This window comes from Notolabrus celidotus, chromosome 22 (assembly GCF_009762535.1).
Source record: "Notolabrus celidotus isolate fNotCel1 chromosome 22, fNotCel1.pri, whole genome shotgun sequence".
Taxonomy (NCBI): Eukaryota; Metazoa; Chordata; class Actinopteri; order Labriformes; family Labridae; genus Notolabrus; species Notolabrus celidotus.
This window is the reverse complement of record NC_048293.1, coordinates 19631149-19655988: the sequence shown is the minus strand read 5'-3', so window position 1 is coordinate 19655988 and position 24840 is coordinate 19631149. Positions and strand designations below refer to the sequence as shown.

At 39.8% G+C, this 24840-nt stretch overlaps 1 protein-coding gene across 4 annotated transcripts in view; it reads right to left on the bottom strand.

The window, feature by feature from the left end:
- Positions 1–24840, bottom strand: part of LOC117805746 (CAP-Gly domain-containing linker protein 4-like) — a 41804-nt gene that overhangs the window by 11914 nt on the left and 5050 nt on the right. For all 4 annotated transcript variants that reach the window (XR_004629510.1, XM_034674280.1, XM_034674278.1 and 1 more), the window contains 9 exons: positions 23537–23676; positions 22924–23017; positions 22548–22709; positions 21355–21473; positions 15812–16060; positions 9721–9856; positions 8893–9024; positions 1078–1272; positions 773–907 (listed from right to left, as the gene is read on the bottom strand). Coding sequence is in view for 3 of the 4 variants with exons in the window: in XM_034674280.1 (XP_034530171.1) it covers positions 773–907; positions 1078–1272; positions 8893–9024; positions 9721–9856; positions 15812–16060; positions 21355–21473; positions 22548–22709; positions 22924–23017; positions 23537–23676 (1362 nt within the window). In the remaining variant the exon portion in view is untranslated. The remainder of the gene's footprint in view (positions 1–772; positions 908–1077; positions 1273–8892; positions 9025–9720; positions 9857–15811; positions 16061–21354; positions 21474–22547; positions 22710–22923; positions 23018–23536; positions 23677–24840) is intronic.

Here is a 24840-nt window from a genome sequence, read left to right as displayed (position 1 = left end):
ACAACCACCATCCTCGTTCTAAAGCCACTGCTCTGCTGCCCAATATACAGTCACTGGATGAAATAAAGGAAGCATTTAAGACAAATTAACATATGCATGTCCTGAGAGCCACAGAGTAAGGACAGCCATCATTTATTAACAGGATGAATAAATGTTTAATACAGGCTTTGAAGGTGTTTTTAAAGTTTCTATGTTCCAGAACTGAAAGGTACTAAATTCTCAATAAAGAGAGCTGAACTTGTTCCGAAGTACAGTCCTCTTAGAGCCGAAACTCTTTCATAAAGTTTACCTGTCAAACATTAAATGAGATTGAGGTTTCTCTAAACAGTTGTTGAATTGTGCGCTTCATTACGTTTGTTATTGTTTGAATATTTGTTTTCGTGTTGCTCTGATTGTTATTAATTGTTCTCTTCAAGGTTAACCTCCTCGTTGAGAGCGATGCTCTGGTGAACAGATGCACATGAATGCCCCGTATTCCACCAGCTGTTAACATCTTGACTCAAGGAGGACTTGAGGATGGGAGAGGAGGTCAAGGTTTTTCTGGTTTATGTTTTTGTTTTAAAGCAGTCAAGATTAAAGATACAGTGTAGGGTATGGTGGCATTTAGTAGAACAGACTTAGTAAAAACAGTGTTTCTACTAGAGCACAGAACAAACCAATTAGTAACATACACACTTTCCAATTCAGTATGTGGCCGCTTAAAATGCATCGGTTGAAATATCTGTTTACAGCTCTTAACAATGCAGAGGCAACATCAGTTTTAACCACTAACCTGGAGCAAAGCTGGTCTTTCCATGGAATTGGACAATACCAGTTCTCTGTCCGACCACCAGCACTCTCTCCCCCACACGCATCTCAGGCCCCCCACAGACAGAGCTAGAAACTGAGGGGGTTCGGCTTCGAGGACCTGGAAGAGAAGAGGATCAATTAGTGTGATAATTACTGCTCTCAGTTTGATTTACAACAATATAATCGTGCTATTGGTTCAATCGTGGGATGATAGCCCCCTTCATTTGGACAGTGTTAAGACAATGGAGTATATGGAGTATATGGTACAGGGTATTAAATCAGACAGACCTGCAGCAGTAAGTGCGGTGGTGTCGGGAGAAGAGCGGAGGCCCTGTGAGGGTGAGGTCTTGGGACCCGGGGAAACGCGCTGTCTCCGCTGCCTGGCAGGAAGACGCTGCCTGGGCAGTGGACGAGGTCGAGAACCTGGTGGAGGCCGGGAGTCCAGTGAAGACGATGAAGAGGAGAGAGAGCGGGAGAGAACACCTGTGAGGATAGGTAGAGAAGAATTAGAGACATAGAGGAGAGTGTATATCAAGAAAGAAGTCTAAAGAAAAGTCAGAGGTCCATTAATAAAACATTTTAAAGACAGCTGCTTCATCAGAGAACTCTGTTCCAAACATGCAGAGTCTGCTGTTTCTCGGCTCCACTGGGACATTCGTTGTTAATGTTGTTATCCATTCTGCTTCTTAATAAAATCACACAGCACAACAGAGTGTGCTTTCCCTCTTAATACTGAACATAACAATCCATCCATTTAAGCTTATATTAAAGACTAATTCCACTCAAACAATAAAGCTCAGCCTTTCATTTTTCAATTTCATTTTTCTGAATGTGTCAGCTTCTACAGCCCTCCAAAGAATTACCACTGTTCCTGCGTTTTCTGCAAGAGTCACATGGTTTGGAGGCGACACAAATTAAAGAGCTCAATTCTTCACAGTTGGTTGTCCTGTTTCTGAGATCCAACTAAGGGCAAAACACTAATCCCTTCCCAATTTGAAGGAGTGAGATCTCAGCCTTCAGACACTGTTTTAGCCTCATTAAGGTTTTAACTTTCAGAGACCTTCACACGACATAAGTTCATTAAGTGCCAAACTCTTGGAGGCTAACTGATTAATCCATCCAGAGTGATTTAAGACAGATGCAACAAATTGGAAACCCTTTAGTGATGAACGCGGAACTCCTCAACATTTGGGAAAACTGTTTTCTGAAACCAGGATTTATCGTACAGACCTCTAAGAAGTGAAGACATGAGGAGAAAAACAGGCGAGTAGAGGCTGAAATGTCAACACTGAAGCTATAAGTTAGCAAAACAAATTGGCTTTAACTCAGGGATGCATGATATTATTGTCATAATGCTGACAAAGGCTCAGAAAGTAATTATTGGTATCAGTTGATGTGAACGTTTCTGCCAATTTGTACAGTCGATAAGTTGACGCATTGATTGTGCACACAGATCCTGCGTGTCGGTTGTATGGAGTATTATGAAGGGTCGTCAACAAGACAGAAAAATAGCTATTTGCAACACTAACGTAGCACAGCTGGTGCAAGGAGGAGCAAAACAATGCTCCTTTAACTCAGGGGTTCCCAAACTTTTCAGCCCGCGACCCCCAAAATATTGGTGCAAAGTCTTGTGACCCTCACTGTCCCTTAAAAGTGATTTAATGTGGCTTCATTTAGCCGGTCTGCGGAAAATGAACCTACTTATATGAGCATTTGTCTGTGTTTCCTGTGCTGTTATGATTTAATCTACTGTGACTGATGCTTTTGATAATTAACTGTTGACTAGACCTAAACTTAGGAGTCATCTGGCAAAAAGAAAGGTAGAAAACTCAATTTTTTTTAATATTTTTTTACTATAATGGGTAAAATGAACTAATTTGAGATCATTAAAAAAAAAAAAGTCAGGAATCTCACAACACACACTTTGGGAACCCCTGCTCTAGAGACTTCGTGTTCTTTATGATGATAAAATGTGTGCATGTAATGGTGTCGGTATCAGCCCAATGAGTTTGAAAATATCAGCTACAATCCAATATCATGCATCCCTGTTTTATTCATCTCCACAGGCAGACACGTGGTCGCAGACACCATCTCTTTAATCCCACTCCAACACGTGTCTCAAGTCGTTATCCAGGCTGTTAATAATAATGAGTAGATGGAGGAAGAAGTCTTAGCCCTGATGTGTGATATCAGATAGCCCCGCCTTTCATATGTCATAATCAATGGCTAGGGATTAACTTTAATATTCATTTCTGACTCATAATCTGTGACAAGACGTCAGTGTTCTGTCAAACTAAGCACGGATGGATTGTGATGTTGGATTCAGTTATTAAGGTGCACTAATAATCAGAGACAGGGGAGGATTTGGGATGTGTCAAACAAAGATTTGAGTAATTTCAATGTTTTAACAAAAGAGGAATTATAGAGAATCGTGCAAAGTCACTCCCACAGCCTTCTCTCTGACTGACAGTGCATTAAAGCCCACTCAGCTATTACTCTGATACCTGTCTTTGTCCCTGACGCGTCTCCGTCTGAGCCCTGATTGGGACCAGGTACACTCTTGTGATTTTCAAGGGGTTTATTGACAGATGGAGATAAACCTTTCCACCCACATACACACACACACACAGAGACAAAAGACATGGTGACTGCTAAATGCAGAAGACATTTATCTTAAGAAGTAAACACATATTTCTTCATGTTTGGCATGTGAAATTAGCTGAACAATGAAATGTATAACTGTGTGTATGATTTTGAATGTGGTCATGGTGTCTGCTGAAGGGTAATTGAATATTAAGTGATTTGCTTGCAAACAAAATATGCAGAAAGGCCGTTTAAGATGGAGAATTATGATCAAGGTAACTAGAAAGACAGCTTTTAAAGAGCGCTGGATTTAAAGGCGGAGGTAAAAAAAAAAAAAAGAAGCTACACAGAGAAGAAAAACACAAAAGCAGGAGAGTAAAGAAATGCAAATAAGGGACAGCATGACATTGTCAAGTAGCTATGAAACAAGAAATACTTAGAGGCAATTTTTCTTTATTGAACTATAAGACTCTTTAACTCAGGCACACAATAAAAACACTTAAACATGCTGAGACAAGCAGGAACACCCACACCATGCCTCGATGACAATAAATACCAAAGAACAAATAAAACATAATTCAAAAGAAATCGACTCAGAGAGCACACAATGAGAAGCAACATATCTTAAAGAAGTAAGCAGAAATATTGTTTTTACTAGTTTAGAGATCCAAAACTTAACAACAACTTGCTTGTTACAGCACTTGTTGACATGATTCACTTTGCTGAGATTCATGGGGGATTAAGTCCGTTGGGCCACTGTCTAGTGGGGGCAATAGATACAAGGAACTCCTTCAGAGAGAGGCTCATTGGATCCATTATCTGCATACAGAGTCTCCTAGAGGGTTAAATTAGGAGTTTTCTTTCTCCTGTTTCCTGTAGAGGTATTTATACTTTGGGTGACCTACATTTCGACCACATTTTTGGTGATCTTTGTGTTTATTGTACAATCTTGAGTCTGGAACAGCAATAATGTGTTTTATTGTGACTACAATGTGAGTCTTTAATGTGGTTTGGCCTGATTTTGATATGTCTTGGTTAAATGTTTTTGGTTTTATGGTTCCGGTTGGTTTAGATTTTTCTGGATTTTTTGGATTCGAACCAGGGCCGCTATATGTGCGGGCAACTTTACCATCAGGCTAAGTCCAATCCCCAGTTGCCACTTTCTATCATTTTGTGTTATTATGTAACGTGGCTTTTTTTTGTGGTTTTCCACCTGGCGAAACAATTACTAATAAATGGGACACACCCACCTAGTTGGTGAGACGCTGATGAAAGCCAAGGGTTGTTTCTTTAAGCTGTTGTCAATTTCTAAAATTAAAAGTTTTGAACTGCACTGCGAGTGCTGACATTTTTTAACTTCTTGTCCTTTTTGGGTCAGCACCAAGTATTTTTTGGAGTACTTTTGAGTGAGCACGCCATTTCTCTGCCTTATGATACACTTTCAGTCTGTGTTTAACAATCACTGAAATCATCATCCATCCGTCCAAACAGAATTGAGAGGGAAATAATTAAACCTAATAAGGATTCAACTCAGTCATAAATCTGCCAAATAAACCATCTCCACTCATTAATATGTAACCCAAGTTTAAACTTTATTTTGTGCTTTGAAAAATCTCAAATCAGCCTGGTATTGATTGCCATTTCAGTTCACATTTGGAAAGAGCTGTGAAACGCTCCCTTGGAGGCAGAGTTGTGTCCCTCCATTGAACTCCAAAGAGGAGACCACATTTCAACTCAGAATACCAAACATTTTCTGTCACTTGACCTTTAGCTCGCCGGGACCTCCTGGCTCCATCTACCCCTTCCACATACTGACTTTGGCTTCAAGTGACAGATTGCAGCACAGGCTGAGGCTTTATGAAATCAAGCGGTGTTGCTTTGTGAGTGCTGTCTATGTTCCCGCTGCCCTTTGAGACCTGAGCTACAGTTGACACACTCTAATAGGGGCCATCGTTGGCACTCTGCTGTGTCTGTCCCTCTTGGTTAGCGAGACGAGGCATTTCCGCAATGACTTGTCCAATCTTTAGCTACACACACGGCAGTGATCAGTGCGGCTGATCCAGTGGGACGCTAAAACACAGGTGGCTCTCTGAGGCTGGGCAGTAAAAGGCTGACAGAGGCCCTTAAAAGTATTTGGTCATAAATTAGTCTGGTTCCTTGGTTGTGTGTAGGTGGTGGCACACACACCCTCACTCGTATTGGATGCCACACACAACACTCTCACATACCCTTTGTGATGAATGGCTGCCAGGCAATTCAGCCTGTCTATGCCCTGGTTATTAAACCCTGCTTAATTGGACTATCAATCACCAAATTCTACAGGCCACTTTGGGGTTCACTATTCCAGTCACGTCCACATCAGCCGGCCTTCAAAACATCTGAATATTAAACCAACACAATACTCTTACAGACACTAGAGGGAGCAAGAAACATTAAGTCATGAGACAATGATTCCTTAAAGTTCTGAGGGCTCTGGATGATATTTTGAGACATTACTGAGGACCTGAGGGGATGAGAATCCAAGGACAACGAGGGCAAGGTCTTGTCAGCAGTCTAATTTATGCATTGTCCTTTAGCACTGGCTCAGAATTTCCCTTCTCAAAGCATGCTGGGGAGATAAATATGATGCAATAAATCCTTCCAGGCAGTGACATGTATTATACAAACTTGAGAAAGCCATTTCTTGGCACAACAGAGGCCATCAGTCTGAGTCGTGACTCACCTGATGGTCTCATGCGGACACCATGGAGTGAGTCAGTCACTCCGTAAGAGGATAAAAAGCCCACTGTGTCAGCAGGAAAAACTGTATACAGGCATTATAAAGGTTGTGTCCCCACAGGAAGGAGCTGTATTCCATAAAAAGACCAAGACACCTAATATAGAGCTCATTAACTCGGCTATATATTATAGATAAGCAATAGTGATACAAATATATACGCTACCAGTCAAAAGTTTGGACACACCTCCTCATTCAATGGTTTTTATTTATCTTAATTATTGTAGATTAACACTGAAGACATCAAAACTATGAAATAATCTGGGTTTGACATTATCTGGATTACAACAGTAGTCAAATAGGGCTATCCATTGTGTACTAACCCTACCTCTGAACACAACTGATGGTCTCAAACACATTAAGAAGGCAAGTCATTCTACAAATGAACTCTTGACAAGGCTCATGTTAATTAGAAACCATTCCAGGAGACCACTTCATGAAGCAGACTGAGAAAATACCAAGAGTGTGCAAAGCTGTCATGAAGGAAAAAGGGGGCTACTTTACAGAATCTAAAATATAAAACATATTCTGGTTTGTTTAACACTTTTTTTGTTCATTAAATAATTCCATATATGTTCTTTCATAGTTTTGATGTCTTTGGTATTAATCTACAGTGTTTCAAATAATTAAAATAAATACAAACCCTTGAATGAGAAGGTTTTTCCAAACTTTTGACTGGTAGTGTATGTCGTGGAATTTTCAGTCTTATATTTATGCATGTAAGAATGTCTAACTTGTATCTTTCCAGTCCAAGTGTCAGGGGCAGAGTAACTTCCTTCCTATGTCATCCGAGGCTACTGGGTGAAAGGCGAGACAGGGTCACTGTAGTAATCCGGGTCTTTCTCCTGCTCCTGTCTTTATCTGTATGTTGTGACCGACTTAATGTCTCCAGACTAGAGCACCACTCTACTTCCAAGTTGTTTTGTTTCGTATTGTCCTAATATGTGTATCTAACTTACTGTTATGTTATTTCTCCTCGATCGAGTTCTACATAAACTATTTCAACATAAGCCATCAGAGTCTCCTGAGTCTCCTGAGTCTTCTGTGTCCAGTATCCAGTTTACTGATGAATTCCACCACAGTGTATACCAGATATCTCCCGTCAGTACCCTGGAAAAAAATTCTCTTAAAATATTTTTTAATCATCTTCCAGGCAGAGCCGGGACAAATAGATATAAATAATTGTGCGTAGCAGCAAGAGGCATCATGATTTTGACTTCTATTAGTTGAATTTTGTATCCAAGAGCAGGGTTGCAAAGTTAGGCAGACGTGTGGGTGTCATAATTTATACATCAGAACATAAAAAAAGTCAGAAAAAGTTAGTGAATAAAAAAGTTTCATTCCTTTTCTTTTCTGCTCTCTGGTTTGCTTGACCCCTGAGCTGCTCTTACTATCTCGCTTCATAGCCTTTGGCTTAAAATCTAACCCTCTGTCGTCTTTTATAATTCCTCTGCCGTTTCCTCTTTGTTTGCTGCTTCTTGATGCACTTACTGTGACTGTGAATGATTACCCTCAATAAGGAGGACATGCTGTGAGTAAATCTGACTGACTACTCAGGAGATGAGGATGTAAGTTGTTATAACTGCTGTCACTGTACAGCCCTGTGCTCACTTATGAGACCTAATGCACTGATGCGGATGCTTCTCTTGTTGTTCGGCCACCTCTCTGGCTCGGTAACTTAATGCAGAGGTAACAAACTCATATAATCTGGCTTCACAGGCAGAGTTGACCTTCTCTCGCCACAAACTCAAAGCTAAAAGTAAATTAAGTTCTCACAGCCAGAGAGAACAAATTACATTATGAGGAATGGATCGGCAATTTCTGAGCCTATCATCCACCGTTTGCTGTCAGGGGAGTTTTTCTCTCACTGCCTCCTCTCATACTTCAAAACTCTGCCAATAATCATGAACAGAATCCTTCCAAGATGAATTCTACTTATTAAGAAAGCCCTTTGTAATATCATATCTAAGACATTGTCGAAGGAACGATTGGTTGAGGATCACTACAACATCACACAGGGTTTGGATGTAGCTGTAATCCAGTTAGCAGAATACAGGAAGCTGTAACTACAAACACCTGTGATGTGCTCGGTACGTTAATCCTGAGTTGATGAAAAATATTTACAATGTTTCTATTGATGCTCGTGTGCTTAGCTTGTGTCCCGGACCCCTCAAGTAAGCACTTAAAGGATGATTTTTCAAACGTAACGCCGACATTAAGAAGTCGTTCAGCACATTAATATTGTTACTCTCTATGAGGCTGTTGCAGCTCTTCTTTTTTGTTACATGAAATATAACTCTAATAACATATCCACTGGTCTCCTCCAGGGGACTGAACATGAGATTACCTGTGTCACGAGGAAGCATTTGCTCCTGTGACATCTTTTTGCACCCATGCTCATAAAAGTTCACACATTAGCTCAGCCTCAGGCCCTACAAGCTAAACGCTTTCACTCCCTTTGTAAGTTATGTCATCACTTCATGATCTGAAGACTTTTTTGTTTACACTACTTTGTGCAAGAACTCCCCAGGCAAACTTGTCAGCACTTGTAAGCCTGCACACTGACCTGAAAGAACCTGAGTACAAGTTGAATGATAGGAACAGAGTCAGGTGGAGCATGCTGTAACACTCACAACTTCATCATCACACACTCCTCACTCTTCTCGTGTTATATTTATATGAAGAATATTCATATTTTGACATTACAATTAAAAAGGAACATTTTATGACGTGTTGTTCTGTACCTGTGTTTATCTTGGAGGTGATGCGGGACAGGTCAATGCGACGAGAGGGGCGTGCAGGTGTAGAACTCTTTGTGTTGCTGGTTTTGTGTCTTTCCAAAGGTTTGCTTATCTTAGAGAGAGGGGCAAAGATTCCTGCAAAACACACAAAAAAAATATTAAAACCAAACACAAATCACAGATGTGAGAGTGTCTTATTGAAGGCTTAGAGATCAAACAACATGCGTAGTCTTTGTCAAATCTCATATCACAATCTGCTTACCAACAACCAATCAGAGTGCCTTCCAAGACTTAACAAACATAGCTCTTAAGTTTCGAGTCTCTTTAAGTCAGAGACACAAAGCTTTCTTAACTGTTTTTAATTATAAAAGTATCTAATCAGTGGGGCACTGGGGCCTAGTGGTCTAAGCACCCCACATAAAGAGGGTATAGTCCTCGTAACAGAGGTCGCGGTTCGACTCCCGGCCGCGTCCATTCACTGCATGTCTTCCCCCACTCTCTACTCCCCACATTTCCTATCTCTCTTCAGCAAAAATATAACTAAATATCAGTATTTAAAAAAATATTTTGTCAACTTTTTTTTTTACCGAAATGGCCTTTGAATTTAATTAGATAAAAGAAAATACAGGAGAATAAGACTGATAAATAAATACACTAATGCAGAAACCTTTAATGTAATGACAAGTAGCAAACAGGAAGAATCTAATCTTTGGTTCGATTAGATACCACCGAACCTGAACGGACCACTTAAGTCCTATAAAGTCAATACTTGTTGCAGTAATTGATGAAGCATTGGTGTGAGTCTATGTGCTCGGCTGTAGCATGACCTACCATGTTTCATTCGACAGGTGAAGTAATGAACCCCTGCTACCGAGCCATCGTTCTTCCCCTCTGATTTGTCGAGCTCCACTCCGGCCCAGAGGCCCCCAGAGAACTCGGTGCTGCCACAGAATCGCAGGGTTCCAACCTGTTTACACACAATTACACACCGCAGAGCGTCAAAACAACTCCAAACACATTTAGCAAAACAAATCAAAACACAATCAAGATATGCTGGAAAAGCACGGCAACGGAGGAGTGTGTGAAATCATTACATCTTCATGCCATGCGTTATGTCAAGGGCAGACCCCCCACTAGGCACTTGACAACATTTTGATGTGTGTATGTTCTCTAAAAACACCAGAGGATAGAGAGCTATTAAAAGGGATAATCGTGATCAAAGCAAGGGACTGCACCAAAAGAGCAGAAAGATAATAAGAATTTTGATAAGTCAATCTCAGCCGCTTGCAACTCTGCGATTCTGTTCTCAGTGTGGCACAAGAAATCTATTAATGCCTCATTCTTCCAGAGCAAATGTCCAACTGGGCCAGAAGTAGTATTTTCTTATCATCTATGTGTCTCTGTTTGCATCTGAGTGTGTTCAGTTTGGATGGTCAAACAGCAAGGGCACGCAGCAGCCTGCAGCCACAGAGACCATACCAATTACTCTGGGTTACAGAGGCTTTGAGGGTCTCATTAGAGCACAAAATATGGGACCGGTAGAGCTGGCCTCTGGTTCTCTTTAAGTCAACATTACTGCATGATCCAAAGCTGATAGCCTAAATCCACAAGAGGAGATGAGATCTGTTGGACAAGCAGTTATCAAATCCCTGATGGTTCACCAGTCAGCAAGCTAGCTTAAAAAGAGAAAGGGGGTAAAAGACTAACCAGACTGCTTTAATGTCACAAAGAGATGCACACTTTGGAGTAAATACAACACACAGTGAGTGTGGACTGCTTCGAAATCCAAATCAGTCAGTCTGGCTTGTGACTTATGACCCTGTTGACATGGTAGTACCAGAGTGTAGCAATCAGGAGGGAGTGTAGACCCAGATGATGGTTTCCAGGTGGACAGGAGCAGTTTTTGTTACTATTTATCTCTTTATGCATCTCCCTCTATCCCTCTCTCCAACACGGTCTCAGCAGATGTGTGTCTAACATGAGTCTGGTCCTACTGGAGGTTTCTGCCTGTTAATGGAAGTATGTCCTTGCCACTGTAACTTGCTAAATGCTGCAAAGTGCTCTGCTCATGGTGAATTAAGATGAGATCAGACTGAGTCCTGTCTGTAAGATGGGACTGGATCTTATCCTATCTTGATGTTGGGTCTTTGTTAATAATGTAACAGAGTACGGTCTAGACCTGCAACTGGAGGCCGGCGGAGGGATGAACAGTGAGGTAACATGTGCTGCTTTGGGTTTGTTGAAGAGCAGTCGAGCTGCTGCTTGAAGTCATAAGCAGGTCATACACTACATCAGGGGTTCCCAAAGTGGGGGACGGGACACAAAAATGGGGGGTCGTGAGATATCTTCCAGAATGTTCGTTTTTCAGTTATCTAAAAATAGTGCATTTTACCCATTATTGTAAAAATAGAAGCTAACCTTGAAATAAAACCTTGAAAATAGGAAATGTAATGAGTTTCCTGCCTTTCTTTTTCCCAGATGACACCTAAGTTTAGGGTTAGTGAACAGTTAATTATCAAAAGCATCAGTAGCAGTAGGTTAACTCATAAAGGCACAGGAAACACAGACGTGTGCTCATATAGGTATGCTAATTTTCTGCAGACCAGCTAAATTAAGCCACATTAAATCACCTTGAGGGACAGTGGGGGTCACAAGTCTTTGAAAAGTTTGGGAACCCCTGCACTACATTATTCTGGAGCTAACATTATAACTGGAGCTCTTTCATCAGAAAGCCAGTCATGATGTTCTTCAGATTTGTTGAAGCTACTTTAAGCTTATATGAAAGTCAGACATGTTTTAGGATTCTGTTACCTTAACTGCTCTTTACTGTTCTTACCTTCCCCCATGAAGCATTTCAGTCAGAATGAATGCAGTAAGCTACAACTGACAACCCTACCACTGTATGTTCTAACACCAGATACACAGTTTATATTAACCATTCAGCCTCTACCTACATTTGACACCCACATGCACGCCCACATTCTTATCTCCAAGCTAAACGAGCAGCATGTTGGTGTTAAACCTGAAATCCCTTTGGGCCAGAATTCACTTTTAACAGAGAGGTAGAGCAAATTCAGAGCAGCATCTTCTAACCAGGGAGGAATCATTTTATGAGATGTTCAAGTTCCTTTAAAAAGTCACACTTCAAAGAAGGAAAGGTGGTTAACACCAACCATTCCATCTCATGGTCTTAAATTCAATAGAACCGTAAAATTTTAAAAATCACATTCAAATTTAATAAACTCCTCAGCCTGGAGAGAAAAAAAAACACACTCCCTGAACTAATAAGAGTCATTTGTCAGGATGTCTGTCATAAAAGTGGAGTTATTTCAGAAAGATTACTATTTCTTTTATGCCACAGGGGTCATGAAAATCAAGCAGTGTTCCACAGAACCATTGTACAGTAGCTGTACTCAATTTGTTTTTCAGAGAACATGGGAGAATAAGAGCACAGTCATGAAATGGAACTTGGATTGCTTGTAAAATGGGAGAGTTGTCATTGTAAAATGGCTGTTTAACATTCAGAGGTAGAGCAAGCTGGCTTTCTACAGTTTTAAGGCTGGGGTGATATTCATCGGGGAAGCTTGAAAAGGTGCAGAGGGAGGAAGCCACCACAAATAACTGAAAGGATCATCTAACAGATCGTTTTAAATCAGACACAGAAATCAGTGAACACAACGTCAACTAAAAGTTCATGTTTTTTTTAAATATGAGCATCTCTGTGTTCTATTCAACCAAACACTCTGAGTAACAGCATTTCTTCACATCTTCACATCTTCACATGACCAAGCAAATCTACAAAAAAGATTAATTAAAAATCATGTGACTGTGACTGACTGTTTTGTGACTGTGAGCAGTGTTGTAACTGTTGGTATGGTTATGGGAAAAGAAATGCATAATTTGAAGACTAGCTTCAGAATTAGTCACACTATGTTTCAGAGTAACTTAATTCATTTCTGAGTTCATGTTTATATTAGAGTTGTTTATGTGTTAATATCCATGACTTGAATCATCCATATTACATGTAAAGCCAGCTGCAGGCGGGGACAGACCGGTTGTCACAGATATTGTAACGATTGCAGCAGACGTGTTGGCTGATTTTGTGCCGATTTCACAACACTGATTGTCTCTTTTTGCTTTGTTGGCTCTCTAGACAAACTCAGGATGAACCGGGCCCATGCTGTCAGTCTGATGACTACATTTTCTCAGTCACTGGAAAAAGGCCAGCGTTGCAAAATTTGAACACAGACTACAAAGAGAAGCACAGATCCCTGTGATTTTAATTTCAGTGTGCCGCAGGAAGACTACACAGCCAATTGTGAGAGCTGAACAGAGCCGTGAACACGGTTACAAAACTTTACAGAATTTTATTTGACCCATGGGGTCTAAATCTCCCCGCCGTCAAAAGGATTACACATGGCTTACACCACTACAATGCAGCTGGGTGAGAAGGTCAAGCAGCCGTACAAATATTTCTTTGAATAACAAGAAGGAATAGGGCAAAAATAAATTGGTTGTTGGATGAAATGCTTCGCCCAAATTCAAAGGTAGAGCTGTTTTAATGCACTGAAAGGAACGAGCAACAGACTTACTCACGGCGAAGGCTGAAGAAACATCTCTGTAACCACGCTAACACTAAAGTGGAGACCAGCAATGTGACGCGATGCAGCCAAAACTAAAGAAGTGCACGCTTTGAAAGTCAAAGTGTCGATATGTATGGTGATTACTCTACGACTGATGAGGACCTCCAAAAAGCCTTCGTGACTGGCTCTGCGTTTACTCTTCTTTCATAAACAGATCTAAGGCTTTAGCACACATCACATATTCATGGCTACAAAGTGTTCATGTGTTGGTCAACACTGCCAGCTGCACACACCATGGACTGTGTGAGGTCTGAATACAAACAGAGCTCAGGAGAGAGGACGAAGAGGAGCCAAGAAGAAGACAGAAACGCTTCAAATCTCTGACACAGCTTCCAGAAATTAAACGGAGTCAAAAGTTAGATGACCTTGATCTCGCTCAAATACATTTTGTTGATATACCAGAATGAAGTGTCAGACGTAACACTGAATGCTGGACGAATGCCAATAGAGTGTTGCTTAGCAACTGGAAACTATTTTTTCTTAGTTTAGGGCTGAAATAAATTTAGAAAAAATTAGGCAAAGCCTGTGTCTTTGTTAAGAGTTAACCACTGCACAGCTGCACAGCACTGGACTTGATGATGGCATATCAATCAATGTATTTTGTTGCTTTTCTGAACACTCAAACTGATGCATGCTAAACCTACACGACAAAGAGAGGCTCTTAAAATTAAACAGCTGTGAGCTCACTAGAGAAGATTTTAGCCTGGTGTCTCTCAGGGACTTGTTGGTCCTCAGACCTCCCTCTCTCTACCCCAGGCGGAAGCCTCCGGTCTCAAAATATGAAGCCCATGCGGAAGTGTTATAAACTGCAGTTCATTGAGCTTCGGCTTGAGGCTGGCTGCAGAAACACCGGAAACCACATACACATCAATTCAAAAAAGACGATCTTTGCAGCATTAATAAAGATGTTTACAGCCTGGTTCAAAAAAACGGCTTCGGTCTACGTAGCTAATTTCTCTATCAGCACACACTGTACGGGGGTGATTTATTTTTTAAACACGACAGTTCAGAAGATATTAAGATTACAAGTTTTGCCCAAATAAGGACATGAATGACTTGACTGACAGGCGGGAACACATAGCTGTTGGTGAGGAGGCTCAAACCCCGCCTCTTTACCTCACACTGAGTTTGGTTGAGTTCAGCATAACCAATATGGCTCCCGCCAACGATTGGCTTCAAAACAGCGCTCAGGAACAGATGGGTGACATCACGTATACTATGTCCATTATTTATACAGTCTATGCTCTTCCCTCATAAACAAACAAAAACAGAGTTGAGTCAAAGATCTCACTCTTTGGGCCTCATAGCTCCCTTCAGCCAAGATGGCACTAAGGTAAAAAGAAACTAGAGATAAAGGTCACAGCATTTTCTTCCAAGTCTTATAACAGACAGTGTGGGAATTGTACTCCAACAATTCTGCATTGTTAAGCAAATTCAAATCTTCTCAGAGTAAAAATTAATTGTCAGTGGTGTGTGTAAAGTTTTACCTAACATAGCTACATAAGAAGATTGTCTGTTAGTTACACGTTCCATGTTGTTTTATTCCGCCATGACGGCCAAAAGCCTCAGAAAACTTGGAACAACCCTCTTTGAATCCCAGCCCTAAAGCCTTGGCATTTTCCAAGGGAAGATCTGGATCAGACACGTTCAGGGTTAATGTCTTACTCTGTTTCCCATGATGCATTTTACAAGCTTTATTTTACATTTTAAAAACTTAAATAGAGGAAAACTGTCTGCATGCTCAGATTAGCCAAACCAACAAAGCAAAAAATTGTGTTAGGCAGCAATCAGTTCTGCCAACATTTCACAGAGAGGAGAGGAAGCTGCTTCTTTTACCCAGACTGCTTAATTGTGTTTTATTGTAGATGAAAAGGTTAAAAAATAAAGGGCTGCATCGTTCCTTTTGTCTGAATTCATGCAGGCTGGTCTGTTTAAGACATGACCTATAGTTAATGTCATATTTCTTCCGAAGGTAGAGTCACGTATTATTGACCTGCTCACTCACGGCTGCTTGGAGTCCGTTTATTTCACAGATGCTCTCTCTGTCACTGGAGGAATGTATTGAATGAATGATTTGAATTCGGCTTGCCACCAAGTCTTAATTGTAGGCTTGGAAAATGTCCCTTCATTAAACCACTGTGAGATACGACGGACGAAAAGGTGGATATGTTCCATGAAACTTGGCAGAAACTTTAAGTTAGGCTGAAAATGCTGCAACTGGAAAATTCTCAAACATAATTTAAAATGTTCTTGCCTTCCGACAGTGACCTACCACACACCTTCTGTCCAGCAATCACCACACGGTCACCTAGTTGGAGTCCCATGGCGGCGAGCTGAATCCTGGCCTTATCTGAGAGAGCAGAAAGGGTCTGGGCTTGCAGCGCGAGGGGCAGAGGGGAGCTGGGTCTGGGTAACGCCTGTCTCAATAAAGTCCGAAGCTCTTTGGCCACAACGGCTGCATCCGCCATTTCCAAGGGCATGTCGAGGGGGTCCGGCACCACATCTGCAGGGCACTGTCCTTTTTCATTCTGGAGGAGAAACAGAAAAGACAATGATCAGTCAGAGTTGATAGTATTCTCCACCCACAGCACCACTCTCTTAACGAGAAACCACCTTCATGGTCTTCGTCACTCTTCTAGCCAGACGCTTAATATTGCTTAAATGGAAACCCCCCCCACACCTCCTTCCCATATGTTGTTGACAAAGGACATTCTTCACTTTGTGAAGCTGGAGAGAATCAGTCACTTAGTGAGAGGCTCCTTGAAGGATTTTCACAGGATGTGGGACTAGTTCTCTAAGTATCTACAGGAGCTGGACTTCTCTGAGATCCCTGATTAGGTGATTACCTATTTTGGCAATTTTAAAAAGTAATGTTGAGGATGGAAGACTGACCAATAACAGTTTATTTATTTAATTAATTTGTTGTTGTATTTACTTATTTACTTCTTTATTTTGCTATTTATTTATACATATTAATTTGTATACACTTCTCTATATCATTTACATTTTAATATAATCTATACTATAATTGTTGTTGTTGTGTGTCACTGTCAGTGTTCTGTTTTGGATTATGAAGGTTCCTGCTTAATTGTGACTGCTTGTGTGCATCAGTTCCTCTCTACTAATGCCGTCTTTGAGAATCAACCAAATCATTTCTCATCAATGTGGATATGAAGACAGCTGTTTCAACAGAGCTACAAAATAGTGGGAGGAAGAGTTTAAATACCAAGGCCGGGCCAAATACACAAATTCAGAGGAAGAAAAAATTCTGTCAACAGCTTTTTAAACTCAGTGAAAAGGATCATGTTAAAAATGCTTCAAGTATAAGCACTTAAAATACACAGATTGAAGACATGACCATCATGCAATGAAACAAACACCACAAGGTTACTGAAGATGAGAGATCTAAAAGGATATTGAGCTACATGAGGTGGGAAGAGATTTATAAAGTGTCTGAATTGATCTCAAATTAGGAACAATCAACCTTTGTGAAATGTTTTGTGTTTTTTTTTTCTAGTGCGGGGGAATAACACACATGACAGTGATTTTATGCCGTTATGGATTTCAGATTATTTTGAATGGGATTAACTAAACAGTGTTTGGCACTAATGGATGCGGCTGTAGGTGTTTATTGTCTTTCTTGGATTTGTGCTTGGAGGGCTCTGGAGGTTTTTTTATAATCACAGTATTCCCATAGCAGGATAGATCCTTGAGTGTTACATGTGGGATGTTTATGGTTCTTAGTATGATGTAGTATGTAAGACTATTTTGTCATTATCATAACAATATCATAACATTATAGATAATCTTGAAGTAAATCAAGTTCATTCCATCAATTTCCTTGGAGTCCTGGTGGATGACAAGCTTTCATGGAATGACCAAATTGAACATGTGGGCAAAAAGATTATGAAGTCTATTGGTATTTTGAGTAGAGTTTGTTTACTGGTAAATCATTCTTGTATTTTAACTTTTTATTGCAGTTTAATTTAGCCTCACATTATGTACTGCAATGCTGTATGGGCAGCTACTTGTCCGACCTATCCAAACAAGATTTTGTTAGTCGAAAATAAATATTTGAGAATGATTAGTTTTTCCAAAGGATGTGACTCATCTGCTCCTCTTTTCAAAAAGTACAAACTTTTTTCTGTTTTTAATGTGAACATTCATCAGACCTGTGTGTTTATGTATAAATATGTTATCCAGATACCTGCCCTGTACTTTTAAAAATGTCTTTAAGTTTTCCTCTGACATTCATTCTCACAATACCAGACACTCAAAAATCTTTCACCACCAGTACACCTTGAAATACAGAGGACCATCTCTCTGGAACAATCTACCCACATCTTTACAATCAGCATCTTCACTATCATCCTTCAAAAAGCATCTGAAAAGGTCCCTAATTTAACAAGTCTCAACATACTTGTATGGTCTAATTGTACATAATATGTCTTTTAAATGTACAGTTAGGGAATTGTTTTTGATATCTTATTTGTATTGCTGCTTTTTATAACTTTTAGTTTAGCAAGAGGGAAGGTGTTTTATAAGCCTCTTGGGGCTTCTTACCTTCCCTGCACAATGTTTTTGATTCCATTACATATATTGTTGTTTTTTTATGATTTGCAAATAAAATAAAATACAAATTTTAAAAAACCCGGCACCCATGGCATTTTTCAGACACATATGCCGCAAACCAGACACAAAAATATCTCATAATTCATCTCTTCATTCGTGCTTTAATTGTCTTAAATATGCTTTTTCTGTGCTTTGTGAGAACAAAATGCCAAACACACTGAGCCTTTCTTTAAAAACTGTCACATACTAAGCCACAGACATGTGGTAAATGGTTTTGCCAACTGAACAATAGCCATGCACCAACTACCGTTCTATTTTTTCTTCTACCCTTTTTATGTTTTACACTCATTCTATTCGCCATCTCCCTTTTACTCCATCATTCAGATAATGTTTGAAGTTATTGTTGATAATTCCAAACCATCATCTTCATTATCATTTTAGCCTGGCATGGCAAGACCAATTCGCTAAAGTGACTACAGTACTCCTCAGTTTATTTTCTTTGGAAATCGACCAAAGAGGGCTTCATCAAAGAGCGCTGACCCAAATGCCTTGGACTCAACACCCAGTCAGGGGAAAGAAATAAGCAGTCTTCCAGTCTGCTAGGTCAGGTTTCTAGAATCATCATCCAAGTTGTGTTTTGGCACGATATAATTTAGACGGTTTCTTTGATACTGCATTGGAGGGTTTTCTACGGTGGCCCTGAAGGTCAACTGCACAAACACTTCATGGCCTCTAAAGCATTTCTGTGAACGATAAAAGCATTTCACAAATGAAATAAACATATCACAAAATATAAGAATATTTCTTTAAATGCAAAACAAAGTAAAATAAAGAGAAAACATTCTGAAAAACCAAAAATATTTCACTCATCTGTTGTGAATGGGTTTTTTTGTATAAAAATATATTTGTGAAAAATATTTTTGTGTTGTGTTTTTTGTCTTTTATCAAATATTTAAATATTTATCCAAATGGATTTTGTGTTCCCTGAAATACTTTAAATTTTCAGAGATGTTTTTTGTGATATATTTATGCCTTTGAAGAGATATTTTTGCTTTTAGTGAAATGCTTTTGGCGTTAACTCAAATGTTTGAGGTCAAAAAATATGTGTACAGTTCACTCTTATGGCCACCGCAGATCTCCATGATAATTCAAAATGTTTTATAACACTCAGGCTGGTTTACTGGAAGTCTTCAAATTCAATAAAGCATAATATATGTGGCAGCCTTTTAATAGATATGATCACTGTTGATATTATAAAGTTATGTTTCAGTCAAACTGGGCTGGAGGGGGTGAAATGGACTCTACATTGTACATAAAGGCTTTATTGCTGTGCTGGCATATACATTAAGATGCATTAAGAGGACAGAGTATCTCCATATATTGTACTGTCCAAACCAACACTATTTAGTGTACAAGAGTAAGGACAGAAGTGGATTATAGAGTGTATTTTGAATCCTATCAATCATGTACTGTATTATTATTTTAATGATACATATCTGCATGTATCACATGTGCATGTTTCTCAAAGGTAAGCTTAACCTGTTGAATTTAAGAACAGGTTTCAAATCAAGAAGCAGGATCGTAATGATGGCTGATAGAACCAAAACTGTAGGTTAAACTAAAAAGGTTTAACAATGTAAAAGCATCTTTCGAGTTATCCACAACATTTAGCACACAGTTCATGGTACCAGCCAGCCAGAGGAAAAAGATTTCAGTCCAAGAAGCGGATACCCAGCAAAATCATACAGACTTGTAGAAGCTGCTCAACTCAACCTGAAAGTGGAACAATCAAGAAATGATGCAAAGTCTGTTTGCTAGCTTGCCATCGCTATTAAGCCACACCACATGTAATAAAAGGGAGCATGAAAGGCCAGCAACATTTTTGTAACATTCAATCCTTAGAAAACTCTCCACTGCCTGGATCCAGAGTTCATTGTTATAAATCTCTACCAGTCCAGAGAAGATAAATATCAAATTAAACCTCTTCCAAGTCTGACCTTTACTCAAAAAGAAGAGAAAAGATGAGTTTCTTGGCTCTGATATTACGTCTCCTGCCGCTCTGCCAGTAAATACTGTTTCTTCAAATTTAAGTGACACAGTTAAAGAGGATCCAGGATCCCAGTATGTCACAAATGAAACACTTGACTGTACTAACTGTTCAGTGTGCAGTCAAATGTACGCTTTTAACACACAATACTATGAGCTAACTTCACTAAGACTGTTGTTTGAAATATTTCATGCAGCATTAAGTTTAAGTTGTGTTTCTCTCTATGATTAAACATTCTGCAGGGCCCTCTTGAAGTAAATTACAGGAGTTTTCTAAGTGTTCAGGCTTGTGTACACTAACAGCCCTGGTCTACACAACACGCAAATGTATTATTATGTACTTTTCAACTATTAAGAGGATTATAAGTGGGAAAAAAAAACAGTATAAGTACCTGCAGAAACCTGCTGGTTCAGTATATATTTTTAGACGTATATGTAAATAAATGTATACATAAGAGCATAAATGGATGGACCTGGAAATGGATATGAAGGATTGACAAGTTTTTGCAGGACTAAGTGGACTCACAGAAGTTTATGTTGAACATAAAAAAGTGGAAAAGAACTTGATGTAAAAATATCACATTGTTACAGATTCTGTGGTATTGTCTTTTACAAATAAAAATCCAAAACAACCTGCAGAGAAATAAGCAGCATATCTAAAGGGCTGTTCAAAATCAACACATACTTTAGATTCAGATTAACAACAGAGAGGAAATGTTCTACCAGTGTTACTGATGAGGAACAAACAGGTTCCAAACTAGCTCCAATCAAAGGGTTTGAAAACCAAGCAGATTTAATCCACATGACCATGCTCTCTCTCTAAGCTTCTCATTCAAACACTGAGAATATGGAGCCTCTGCACTCATGTTTGAGTACAGGTTTTATTGGATTATGGTATGCAGTGCTTTGGTGACCTCCAGTGGGACAATAAGTGTATTTAAAGGCAGGCAGGAAATTAAAAAAATCTGAACCAAAAATAATCCATGCATTGAGAAACACATTGAGATGTCACAGTTATGGCAAGGCTGTAGTCTTAATGTCATGTCACCATCTACTGGCAATTTACTGTACAGCCTTCATTTCAAGGTGACAGTCAGGGATGTTCAATAAGCACCTAAGCAATGCATGAGGTCATTTCATGTGTCAAACTCACACACAGTATGTGAGATAGGCTGTGTGTATGTAGGAGAACAATCAAACTTACTCTGAAGGCAGGATTGGCTCCCAGCTCCAAGAGACATTTGACGGACGAGATGCACAGGTTGGATGCGGCGATGTGCAGAGACGTGCCGAAGTCAAAGTCACTGCAGGTCGCATCCACCTCTACAAAACAAAAGATCCAGGAGGGATTTGTAGTGTAAATATCATTTAAATGAACTTATACTTTTACACATCATTTTACTTTAACTTCTAAGCTATATTTGTTTTTTTTTTCACACATTCAGAATTCTCTTAATGTTACTTATTTTTTCTTTTAACTTTTTTTATTGAGTTTTTTCATAGACTTTACCATAATACATTTCATTTGTAGCACACATTGCTGGTAAACAAATACAAAAAAACACTGAACAGCTGCTGCAGTATTTAGGGTTGCCATTCCCCTTTCATGCCCCACCCTATCCCACCCTATCCCCCCTATCCCACCCTATCCCACCCCAGCCCTCCCTTCAACCCCACAGCCCAGACCTTACATGACATGTAAGTAAGCAAAAGGGGAAGCAAGATAATACATTAGTAAAAATAAATAAATAAATAACAATAATAAATAAACACAAAACAAACAATTGGAATTGAAACTGAAACTAAAATTGGAAAAGGAAAAAAACAAAAAATATAATAAAATAAAATTGTGACATCCATCCTTCTACTCTGCTATTGTTCATCTCTATTCAGAGGGACTAGTAAGCTGTCATAATATTCTAAAAAGGGGTTCCAAGTCTTACTAAAATTGTGTAAGGAGCCTTTCAAGGTGTATTTTATTTTTTCAAGTTTAAGAAAATGTATGTTGTCTGTAATCCATCCAGTGAAGCTTGGAGATGATTGCGCTTTCCAGGAAAGAAGTATGAGTCGCCTGGCTATTAAGGAGATTTAATGTTACATTTAACACCCGGTTCCAAATTTGTTTAAAGCCAGGTGTCTGAGATAAATGTCAAAATACTTCAAATAAACAGGATTCTTCAGTCCTTTGTAACAGCAGTAGCTGCACACATACTGAAACTAAGAGGTTCATTTGTAATCTCTTAAACTATTTGGGAATTTCTACAGGAATTAAACATTGTACATTACAGCACAACTCAATCAACTGTTTGACCACAGGTAATGCGTCATCATATGATATATAGCAGGGACAGTAAGACTGACCAAGCCTGGCCCTCTTGATCTTAGATCTGTTCTCACCTCCAAGCTGGGAGGCCTGAGACACTACCCTGATTAGCTGGGGCACGTCAAAGTATGCAGCGTAGTGCAGGGCCCTCATGTTAGTCCAGCGGGAGCGAAGGTTGGGATCAGCACCCAGTGAGAGGATCTGACGTGCAAAGGAGGCTGCTGTCTCTGCATCACCTGAGGATCAGAGGAGGGATACAGGTGAGGTTGTGTTCTGAGGGAATGTAGTGACAGTTTAAAGAGCAGTACAGGAGTACTTACTGAGTCATAGAGGATTACGTTCAGTGCTCAGAGAGCCGAGATACACTAACTCACAAGCAAGATGAAGAAGATGTGTTTACACTTTTACAGTCCAGCTGAGAGTTTGTTTAACACCTGTGTCAATACTAACCGATGCCCGGGGCTCCGGCCTTGCAGCAGTAGTGCAGGAGGCTCATATCCGTCAGACCATCTCGATCATTCACGCCGCAGCCTCTCTTTAGGATCTGTGCAAAGACAAGAGAGCAGTGTGTCTCTGAGGGCTGCTGTTGTCACTGTGCAGATATATTACATAATGGGCCATAAAGTGGGGGCACTGATCTGATGAATGACAAGTGAGCCGGGCCACTCATAACTCTACTCATCTTTATATTTCTATGAAAATTGTTTCGCAAACTCACATTGAAACAAAGCATTATTTCTCAAGGGCAGCAGTTATTAAATGAGTGAAAGAAAGTAATCGCCTGCTTTTACCCTTGAGACGAATGCTGCCCTGCACAATTAACTGCAATGCAGCTACTTTGTGCAACTCAGAGAGGAGGCTGGTTTGCAGCAGGTTTACAGAGTTTTTACCAAAAACCAAACAACACTCTTATTTAAGTTTTGGTCTGTTTTCAGTCCTGTGTTTCATTGGCTCAGGGTCAATTAATCATTAATTAATTATGATTTCATTATACAGACGGATGAGGGTTTCACAATGATTAATCAAAGCACATGGACAGGATAAAAATGTGAAGTCGCGTTACCTCATTGCCGATGAGGTCGATGTTTTTCTGGACCTGGGGCACCCACTGCCTGAGGACAGCGAACAGCTCTGGTATGGTGGTGCAGGGATCCAGGAGAACCTCTTTGCATTGTGGCTCACTGGGGTCAAAGAAGGAGAACTCTGGAGGGGAGTCAAAGGAAAAAAAAAAAAACAGGGGCACAAGTCAGTCAATACAAAGCTTTCTGTTATTTTTTCACCAGTATAAGCTCGACAAAAAGAGTATGTGTGAAATGCTGCAGCACAGATGCACATTAAGTTTCTGCAACAAGCTGTTCAATCGATTCTATCAAATTTCTAATCTCTGTAAATGCCCTTGCTGCGCTTGCAGAGGCAAACTCAATCAGATGTAATAGTGTATGGCGTGCTGTGAACCAAATGAAGCATTAGGGAACTTAGCGGAGGATGAAAACAAATAAGTTTGGCCTTTCACAGATGCTGAGACGAAAATTTCTGTCAGTATCAAATGCCCTTAATTTGCATTACTGGCTGTTTTACAGAGAAGTGCATTCACTTTAAAACTATAGAAAACTTATTTTAAGGCATGTATTGTTAGATTCATTGATCCTCTTTGTAACGCAAAAGCAATCAATAAATCAGTGCTCTGGCAGAAAAGAGAGAAAGCTGATAAGTGGCCTTAATCAGTCTGTGAGATCATTTCATGAAGAGCAAGTGAAGTTTGGATGGCTTACCTGTCTGACAACCTGTACATGAGTCTTCAACATGCTACAGCCAACAAGCTGCCAAAAATGGCAGATAAATGTTGTTGGATACTAGGAGTGTAAGGATACACTCAACCCACGATTCGATTCGAATCCCGATTTTTGGTTCACGATATGATTCACTCACAATTCTCTAACGTTTTTCAAGAATCAGGAAAACATGTTTGCCTGATGTTTTCCATTAGACTTTTCATTTGCAAGTTGGACAGTGTGCAGGATTCTTGCAACTCCAATTTCGTGAGCTTCTTCTCACTTCTCTCCTACGCACCTGTCCTTTGAAGTTGATGTGTGAAGCCTTCCTTCAGTTTTAGATATCATAGCAAGCACTTCACTTTTGCTTTTATGAACTTTCAAACTCACCCCCAATTTTTCTTGAGCCACCAAATGACAGTTCATTGATAAGCAAAGTATAAAATGAAGACTTGATACCATAATAAGAATAAATGTGCAAGACAAGAGACATCTGCAGGATAAACTGGATTCATTAGTCAGTGTGGTATCGAGCAGTTTAAGGACTTACATCAAGATGATCATCATTCTTTCAGTCATGATTATGACCGCCTAA